Here is a 10,471-nt window from a genome sequence, read left to right as displayed (position 1 = left end):
ATGATATTATATACATGGTTACACATCACAATATTATCTTTAATGATATTATATACATGGTTACACTTCATTGTCTTTAACGATATTATATACATGGTTACACATCACAATATTATCTTTAACGATACTATGTAAATTCTTTGACTAACGTAATGTTGTTTTGCTGGTGCTAATCGGCTGTACCTAGCTTGTTCTCCATGGCTATATGTTAGCGCTAGGCGGCTGTACCTAGCTTGTTCTCCATGGCAACATGTTAGTGCTAGGCGGCTGTACCTAGCTTGTTCTCCATGGCAACATGTTAGCACTAGGCAGCTGTACCGAGCTTGTTCTCCATGGCAACATGTTAGCGCTAGGCGGCTGTGCCTAGCTTGTTCTCCATGGCAACATGTTAGCGCTAGGCGGCTGTACCTAGCTAGTTCTCCATGCTAACATGTTTTCAGCACTTTTATTTTTATGACAGACCAGAACATGTTTTCTCAAGGCTCTTGTCCCTCTGCAGCAGTGAGAGTTATGTTTTGTAACATCGAATCACAATAAAATAATTCTACATTGTAGAATAATAGTGAAGACATCAAAACTATGAAATAACACATATGGAATCATGTAGTAACCAAAAAAATTGTTAAACAAATCAAAATATATTCACATTTTTTGATTCGTCAAATAGCCACCCTTTGCCTTGATGACAGCTTTACACACTCTTGGCATTCTCTCAACCATCTTCACCTGGAATGCTTTTCCAACAGTCTTTGAAGGAAGTATGTTGAAGAATGTTGAATATATTTCCTAGAAGGTTGGTCACCTGGAGGTTCAGCAGTGTGGCCTAACCAGCAATTTCCGTGCTTAGTTTTAGTTAATGAGCGTAATGAAGTCAGCCTGTGTTCATTTTCAAAGGGGCGTGTTTCAGGCTGACTGCGTGGCTTGTGATGCTAGTGAGGGTGTGGTAGGAGGGTTGGCCCTGTCGTGGAAATATTTTGGTCAATCATATTTCACAAATACCGGAGCATGTGAGTTTCAAATATACTTATTATTACTTCATAATAAAAGCCGAGCTGCATCATGACAACGTCCCACCTGGCCGACATCCAGTGAAATTACAGAATTCAAAACCAGAAATACTCATTATACAAGTGTTATACATCGATTTAAAGATTAACCTCTTTCAGCTAGGGGGCACTATTTTTATGTTTGGAAAAATAACGTTCCCAAAGTAAACGGCCTATTTCTCAGGACCAGATGCTAGAATATGCATATAATTGACGGGGTAGGATAGAAAACACTCTAAAGTTTCCAAAACTGTCAAAATATTGTCTGTGAGTATGACAGAACTGATATTGCAGGCGAAAACCTGAGGAAAATCAAACCAGGAAGTAGCTTCTATTTTGAAAGCTCCATGTTCCATAGTCTGCCTTCGCTCCATTTAAAGGGATATCAACCAGATTCCTTTTCCTATCGCTTTCTCAAGGTGTCAACAGTCTTTAGGCATAGTTTCAGGCTTTTATTTTGAAAAATGAGCGAGAAAGATAACATCGCGTTAGTGGATAGCTGGGTGTTCGCATGAGTTTTGCTTATGCAACAGAGTGAGGCAGCCATTGTCTCCCCCTCTCCTACTGAAAAAGAGACAGTCGCGGTTCATATATTATCGATTATATATTTTAAAAACAACCTGAGGATTGATTATAAAAAACGTTTGACATGTTTCTGTGGACATTACGGATACTATTTGGAATTTTTGTCTGCGTTGTCGTGACCGCTCGAGCCTGTGGATTTCTGAACATAACGCGCCAAACAAATGGAGGTATTTTGGATATAAAAATAATCTTTATGGAACAAAAGGAACATTTATTGTGTAACTGGGAGTCTCGTGAGTGAAAACATCCGAAGATCATCAAAGGTAAGCGATTCATTTTATTTATTTTCTGATTTTGGCGACCAAGCTACTTTGAAGCTAGGTGTTCATAATGTTTTGTCTAGTGATCGATAAACTTACACAAACGCTTGGATTGCTTTCGCTGTAAAGCATATTTTCAAAATCTAACACGACAGGTGGATTAACAAAAAGCTAAGCTGTATTTTGCTATATTGCACTTGTGATTTCATGAATATAAATATTTTTAGTCTTTTTTTTGAATGTGGCGCTCTGCAATTCAGCGGTTGTTGATGAAAATGATCCCGCTAACGGGATGGGTTGCGTCAAGAAGTTAAGTTCTTGTTATTCCAACCACGGTGTAAGATTTCAAAAAGGCTTTTACGGCGAAAGCATACCATGCGATTATCTGAGGACAGGGCCCAGCAGACAAATCATTAAAAACAATTACAATTCAGAAATAGCAATAAAATGTATCACTTACCTTCAATGATCTTCATATGGTTGCACTCACAAGACTCCCAATGTTTATTTTGTTCGATAAAGTTCCTCTTTATATCCAAAACCGCGTTTTGTTCCTCAAGGCTCAAAGGCAGTCAAAACATCCGACAAGTATCAGTAAAGTTCGTAGAAACATGTCAAACGATGTTTATAATCAATCCACAGGTTGTTTTTAGTCGTAATACTCAATAATATTTCAACCGGACAAAAGCGTCGTCAATATAAAAGGAAAACAAGAAAGGCTCTCTGTCGCGCAAGAAAAACCTCTGGGACACTGCAGTGTCCACTCATACAGAGTGACCTTACTCCCTCTTTTGTCAGAATACAAGCCTGAAACAGTTTCTAAAGACTGTTGACATCTAGTGGAAGCCATAGGAAGTGCAATTTGAGTCATAAGTCAATGGAATCCGTTTGAGTTACGGAAAACTACAAACATAAAAAATCCTACTTCCTGGATGGATTTTTCTCAGGTTTTCGCCTGCCATATCAGTTCTGTTATACTTACAGCCATTATTTTAACAGTTCTGGAAACGTTGGAGTACTTTCTACCCAAACCTACTAATTGTATGCAAATCCTAGCTTCTGGGCCTGAGTAGCAGGCAGTTTACTTTGGCCATGCTTTTCATTCAGAGGTTAACATAGTGAACTTTACCCGAGTGAGGTGAACTCACTTGTTGGGAATTGTAACAGCTCATATAGCGAGGATCACTACTATATTCACTTAACTTCTTGACAATGAATGAGTCCTTAGTGATTGTTTCCAGGGAAACAGTGATTAATGTGATGACACATTGTGGCCAACAGACAACTGTTTTTAATTTTCATGTTATATCGATATTTTCAAGAGGTGATTGAACTCAAGTAGTGATGCTGTTTGTTTTATTCTGACTACCAGTGATGCATCAAGTTATTCTGTTTGTTTTCTTCTGACTACCAGTGATGCATCATGTTATTCTGTTTGTTTTATTCTGACTACCAGTGATGCATCAAGTTATTCTGTTTGTTTTATTCTTACTACTAGTGATGCATCAACTTATTCTGTTTGTTTTATTCTGACTACCAGTGATGCATCATGTTATTCTGTTTGCTTTATTCTGACTACCAGTGATGCATCAAGTTATTCTGTTTGTTTTATTCTGACCACCAGTGTTTCATCAAGTTATTCTGTTTGTTTTATTCTGACCACCAGTGACTTCCTACTATGGATCCTTGCTCAAACCAAACTTTGACTCTAGCAGCACTGGGACGGCCCTTCTCCCTGGGAATGCTGTATGACTGTCGCAATGATCACCTCATTCCAGGTAGCACGCTTGCTCACTACTCAGTCAGTCAGTCAGTTAGTCAGCCAGTCAGTCAGTCAGACATACATACATATCCCATACATACATACATACATACATACATACATACATATCCACACACAATAAAATAACTGTTAGTGTTTGGTTTGTCTCCTCTGATTACAGGCCTGACGCTGTGGGACGAGGAAGCACTCGGAAGGGACATCATTACGACAGACGAGCCTTTCACCGACTTCAAAGTCATCACATCTGATTCTACAGCTGACAAATACTCTGTGTTAAATGTGAACGGCTCTCTCAAAACAAGCTGTTTGGCAGGGCTGGTTAAGGTGGAGGGATCAGCAAAGTATTTGAAAGATGTTAAAGAGTCTCAGAATCATGCGAGAGTCACACTTTGGTACACCACTACTAAGAAAAACACTCAACTGTCCATGAACCACCTTGGGCAGGAACACATTAAGTACAAGGAGGTTTTTAGGGAAGGCATAGCTACACATGTGGTCACAGGTATACTTTACGGAGCAAATGCTTTCTTTGTGTTCGATCGTGAGGTCTCAAGTGACGAGGACCGTAAAGACATTGAGGGAAGCTTTAAAGTGACGCTTAATAGCATTCCCTATGTTTCTATTGGGGGTGAGAGTGCTTTAGGCAAGAAGAACACTTCTGAAACTACAACTGACAAGTTCTCTTGTAGATTCCATGGGGACGTTCTCCTGGAAAACAATCCTGTATCTTTTCAAGATGCCATGGACACCTACAAAACCTTGCCTCAGAAGGTAGGTGAGGGGGTTCCGGTGCAAGTGAATCTACTTCCGTTAAAAGAATTGGACCCAACCGCCACCCAGATGGTTTGTCAGATCAGTGGAAGCTTAGTTGACCAATGGCAGACTGTGCTGGAAGACCTCAGTGAGCTGGAGATGAGATGCAACGACGCAATGAGAAGCAAGCCAGTAAAATACTTCAAGGAAATTGATGCCAAAGTGAAAACCTTTAAAAAACTGTGTTTCACAGAGCATTTGAAGACTACTTTGGCAGACCTCCTTCCGTCTATTAGAGGGGGAGAAAAGGAAGAGAGGGTGTTGTCCGAATTCTTGACAAAGCAGCAAGAGTTCCGTTTCAACAGCAACATCCTCAGTGAATGTATGGATCGCATTGAGAGAGAGATCAATGTGGTTGATCGATTCCTAAGCATGATTACAGAGGACTACAGTCAGACGTGTTCCACCAAGATAGTCACATCGAAGAGGGAACTTGACAAAGAGGTTTTGAACTCAAAGGTGAAGCGTGTTGTATGTTTCACTTTCACCTCTCTGGGGTGCGAGGACCCTGTCCTGTCAGCTTTGGATTCCCCAAGCTCTGAGAACACACAAGCCTTAGTTCCAGTTAAACCTGATCTGACAAGATGGTACCATTCTGATAATGTATTTGATGACATGGACAAGCAAGCTGGACTTTTCAAAGATTTTGCTGAAGCTAACAAAGAGGACACACAATCACGTTTCCTCTTGGCCTCCATTCCCAACAAGGAACAAGAAGGAGCCAGCATTTACCTTTATGAGAATGGATCCATAAGAAACGAGCATTGGGAACCTCCATCTAAACTTGAGAAGCCAACAGCATGTGACAGAACTCACAACAGTGTGGAGTTGGAGTTGCTCCCTCCTGATAGGGGAGCCCATGACGTCACCCACTACCTGATAGAATACTGTATTAATGAGAAAGATGGATGGAGCAGCGAGAAGACGTCTGAATCTGACGCAGCCTACACAGTGTCTGGACTGCTTCCCAGTACAGGGTACAAGTTCAAATACAGAGCCGTGTGTTCAGCCGGCCTTGGTCCAGGCAGCGAGGTTAGTGACATCATCAAAACCTTGCCTTCCTGCCCTCCCAGTAAGCCTGAAATCAAAGCCTACTCCACTGAGCTCATGGTGTGCTGTCCAACGCCGTCTGTGATTGGACAAGGGGTCAAGATTCAGAACTATGTGGTAGAACACAAAGAGGTGCCCACAGAGGAGAGTGAGGGGGATGCAGAGTGGATGAAGAGGACTTCCAAAGACAACGTCTGCATCATCGCCGGACTGCAGTCCCTCACAAAATACACAGTGAGAGTCAGATACGACTGTGGTGAAGCTGGAATCAGCAAGTGGAGCTCACCAGTCGTCATCGCCACTCTCTCAAAGACCACACGGTTGGCTGACGGTGTAAAAGAAAAGAGTGAACTGAAGCACCCTGGCTCGCCGTCTGTTTATGAGATCCCCATGGAAACGATACCGCCGGTGGATGAAGTAGCCAGGCTCAGGTTTGGAGAGCAGAGTTCCAGGACCAGGAGGACAATCTATCTGGTGGGAGACAAAGACCAGGTAATGGAGCTGATGATCAACTACATCCTGGGAGTTCAGTGGGAGAATGGGTTCCGCTTCAAGCTACCCCAAGATGACGAGGTATCTACAATGATATATGAAATCAATTACCAGGATGGATTCCAGATCCCCTTCTCTCTCACCATTATCTATGACAGACAAGACAAGTGTAGATCATTAGATTTGGGCCAGATCTGGGTCAATGCTCTGTGCTCTGTGTGCGATGCGGCTGAGTTTAGGGATCTAGACTCTGAAGATTGTAAAGAAATGAAGAGATGGAAGAAATGGAAGATGGTGAACCTGATGACACATGCAGATGGAAGGCAACTCTTTAAACACATCGACCCTGAGGACATTCCAGTTCACTTCAAGTTCAATCTGTCAGCGTTTACAGACCATGCCAGGAGAAGCCACGCTGACGGTGACGGAGCCATGATGAGGAGGAGTCGCCATGACGTGATGAGGGGAATCCGTGACAAGATGAGGGAAATGAGGAGTCACCATGACATGATGAAGGAGATGAGGGATCCCCATTACGTGATGTGGATGATGAGGAGAAGCATTGATGATGAGGACGATGACCATGGGGATGGTGGTGATGGTGGTGGTGACAATGACGATGATGGTGACGATGATGACCATCCTCAGTTTGAGAAGACGTTCTGGGATGCAGATATGGGCAGTATGAAGAGGTTTTTCAAGACCTTGTTGAAAATGGAGAGTTCATGTTCCCTCAAAGACCTGATTGGTTGAATAGAGTGTGTTTCTTTATTTAACAGGCCAACCTCATCTTGTTATCATCTTGGTGTCCATAAGGTCAACCTCATCTTGTTATCATTTTGGTGTCCATAAGGTCAACCTCAACTTGTTAACATCTAGGTGTCCATAAAGCCAACCTCATCTTGTTATCAACTTGGTGCCCATAAAGTCAACCTCATCTTGTTATCATCTTGGTGTCCATAAGGCCAACCTCATCTTGTTATCATCTTGGTGTCCATAAGGCCAACCTCATCTTGTTATCCTCTTGGTGTCCATAAAGCCAACCTCATCTTGTTATCATCTTGGTGTCCATAAGGCCAACCTCATCTTGTTATCCTCTTGGTGTCCATAAAGCCAACCTCATCTTGTTATCATCTTGGTGTCCATAAGGTCAACCTCATCTTGGTGCCCATAAGGTCAACCTCATCTTGTTATCATCTTGGTGCCCATAAGGTCAACCTCATCTTGTTATCATCTTGGTGCCCATAAGGTCAACCTCATCTTGTTATCATCTTGGTGCCCATAAGGTCAACCTCGTCTTGTTATCATCTTGGTGCCCATAAGGTCAACCTCATCTTGTTATCATCCTGGTGCCCATAAGGTCAACCTTGTCTTGTTATCATCTTGGTGCCCATAAGGTCAACCTCGTCTTGTTATCATCTTGGTGCCCATAAGGTCAACCTCGTCTTGTTATCATATTGGTGCCCATAAGGTCAACCTCGTCTTGTTATCATCTTGGTGCCCATAAGGTCAACCTCGTATTGTTATCATCTTTGTGCCACTAAAGTCAACCTCATCTTGTTATCATCTTGGTGTCCATAAGGTCAACCTCATCTTGTTATCATCTTGGTGCCCCTGAGGTCAACCTCATCTTGTTATCATCTTGGTGCCCCTAAGGTCAACCTTATCTTGTTATCATCTTGGTGCCCATAAGGTCAACCTCATCTTGTTATCATCTTGGTGTCCATAAGGTCAACCTCATCTTGTTATTATCTTGGTGCCCATAAGGTCAACCTCATCTTGTTATCATCTTGTTGCCCATAAGGTCAACCTCATCTTGGTGCCCATAAGGTCAACCTCATCTTGTTATCATCTTGGTGTCCATAAGGTCAACCTCATCTTGTTATTATCTTGGTGCCCATAAGGTCAACCTCATCTTGTTATCATTTTGGTGTCCGCCCTGTGCAACTGGGTACTGGACTTCCTGACGGGCCGCCCCCAGGTGGTGAGGGTAGGCAACAACATCTCCTCCCCGCTGATCCTCAACACTGGGGCCCCACAAGGGTGCGTTCTGAGCCCTCTCCTGTACTCCCTGTTCACCCACGACTGCGTGGCCACGCACGCCTCCAACTCAATCATCAAGTTTGCGGACGACACAACAGTGGTAGGCTTGATTACCAACAACGATGAGACGGCCTACAGGGAGGAGGTGAGGGCCCTCGGAGTGTGGTGTCAGGAAAATAACCTCACACTCAACGTCAACAAAACTAAGGAGATGATTGTGGACTTCAGGAAACAGCAGAGGGAACACCCCCCTATTCACATCGATGGAACAGTAGTGGAGAGGGTAGCAAGTTTTAAGTTCCTCGGCATACACATCACAGACAAACTGAATTGGTCCACTCACACAGACAGCATCGTGAAGAAGGCGCAGCAGCGCCTCTTCAACCTCAGGAGGCTGAAGAAATTTGGCTTGTCACCAAAAGCACTCACAAACTTCTACAGATGCACAATCGAGAGCATCCTGGCGGGCTGTATCACCGCCTGGTATGGCAACTGCACCGCCCTCAACCGTAAGGCTCTCCAGAGGGTAGTGAGGTCTGCACAACGCATCACCGGGGGCAAACTACCTGCCCTCCAGGACACCTACACCACCCGATGTCACAGGAAGGCCATAAAGATCATCAAGGACATCAACCACCCGAGCCACTGCCTGTTCACCCCGCTATCATCCAGAAGGCGAGGTCAGTACAGGTGCATCAAAGCTGGAACCGAGAGACTGAAAAACAGCTTCTATCTCAAGGCCATCAGACTGTTAAACAGCCACCACTAACACTGAGTGGCTGCTGCCAACACACTGACACTGACTCAACTCCAGCCACTTTAATAATGGGAATTGATAGGAAATGACGTAAATATATCACTAGCCACTTTAAACAATGCTACCTTATATAAATGTTACTTACCCTACATTATTCATCTCATATGCATACGTATATACTGTACTCTATATCATCGACGGTATCCTTATGTAATACATGTATCACTAGCCACTTTATACTATACTATGCCACTTTGTTTACATACTCATCTCATTTGTACATACTGTACTCGATACCATCTACTGTATCTTGCCTATGCTGCTCTGTACCATCACTCATTCATATATCCTTATGTACATATTCTTTATCCCCTTACACTGTGTACAAGACAGTAGTTTTGGGATTGTTAGTTAGATTACTTGTTATTACTGCATTGTCGGAACTAGAAGCACAAGCATTTCGCTACACTCGCACTAACATCTGCTAACCATGTGTATGTGACAAATAAAATTTGATTTGATTTGATTTGATTTGATTTGATAAGGTCAACCTCATCTTGTTATCATCTTGGTGCCCATAAGGTCAACCTCATCTTGGTGCCCATAAGGTCAACCTCATCTTGTTATTATCTTGGTGCCCATAAGGTCAACCTCATCTTGTTATCATTTTGGTGTCCATAAGGTCAACCTCATCTTGTTATCATCTTGGTGCCCATAAGGTCAACCTCATCTTGGTCCCCATAAGGTCAACCTCATCTTGTTATCATCTTGGTGTCCACAAGGCAGAGACCTCTCCACTTTGATGGTCTAAAGCCTATTGGCCCTTCATTTCCTTTAGTTTCCCTCTACTGTTCTACTGTTCTCCCCAGTTGTTTTGGGTTGTCCTCTACTGTTCTACTGTTCTCCCCAGTTGTTTTGGGTTGTCCTCTACTGTTCTACTGTTCTCCCCAGTTGTTTTGGGATGTCCTCTACTGTTCTACTGTTCTCCCCAGTTGTTTTGGGTTGTCCTCTACTGTTCTACTGTTCTCCCCAGATGTTTTGGTATGTCCTCTACTGTTCTCCCCAGATGTTTAGGGATGTCCTCTACTGTTCTACTGTTCTACTGTTCTCCCCAGTTGTTTTGGCATGTCCTCTACTGTTCTACTGTTCTCCCCAGTTGTTTTGGCATGTTCTCTACTGTTCTACTGTTCTCCCCAGTTGTTTTGGCATGTCCTCTACTGTTCTACTGTTCTCCCCAGTTGTTGTGGTATGTCCTCTACTGTTCTACTGTTCTCCCCAGTTGTTTTGGGATGTTCTCTACTGTTCTCCCCAGTTGTTTTGGGATGTCCTCTACTGTTCTACTGTTCTCCCCAGTTGTTGTGGTATGTCCTCTACTGTTCTACTGTTCTCCCCAGTTGTTTTGGCATGTCCTCTACTGTTCTACTGTTCTCCCCAGTTGTTGTGGTATGTCCTCTACTGTCCTACTGTTCTCCCCAGATGTTTTGGGATGTCCTCTACTGTTCTCCCCAGTTGTTTTGGGATGTCCTCTACTGTTCTACTGTTCTCCCCAGATGTTTTGGTATGTCCTCTACTGTTCTCCCCAGATGTTTAGGGATGTCCTCTACTGTTCTACTGTTCTACTGTTCTCCCCAGTTGTTTTGGC

At 43.3% G+C, this 10,471-nt stretch overlaps 1 protein-coding gene across 1 annotated transcript; it reads left to right on the top strand.

The window, feature by feature from the left end:
• Positions 1 to 2,568: 2,568 nt before the first annotated feature.
• On the top strand, positions 2,569 to 7,198 carry LOC110515692. Its single transcript, XM_036973193.1, has 2 exons — positions 2,569 to 3,669; positions 3,835 to 7,198. Exons 1-2 carry the CDS (start codon positions 3,570 to 3,572, stop codon positions 6,780 to 6,782), a joined length of 3,048 nt encoding a protein of 1,015 aa, XP_036829088.1. The 5' UTR covers positions 2,569 to 3,569; the 3' UTR covers positions 6,783 to 7,198.
• Positions 7,199 to 10,471: the final 3,273 nt, after the last annotated feature.

This window comes from Oncorhynchus mykiss, unplaced genomic scaffold, assembly GCF_013265735.2.
Source record: "Oncorhynchus mykiss isolate Arlee unplaced genomic scaffold, USDA_OmykA_1.1 un_scaffold_225, whole genome shotgun sequence".
Lineage (NCBI taxonomy): Eukaryota > Metazoa > Chordata > Actinopteri > Salmoniformes > Salmonidae > Oncorhynchus > Oncorhynchus mykiss.
This window is presented reverse-complemented; position numbering and strand designations above follow the sequence as displayed.

Excerpts from the sequence above, each read along its gene's own strand:
- LOC110515692 (XM_036973193.1), top strand. The coding sequence starts at position 3,570 with ATGGATCCTTGCTCAAACCAAACTTTGACTCTAGCAGCACTGGGACGG. Across the intron at positions 3,670-3,834 it reads CAATGATCACCTCATTCCAG|GCCTGACGCTGTGGGACGAG; the intron begins GTAGCACGCTTG and ends CTCTGATTACAG.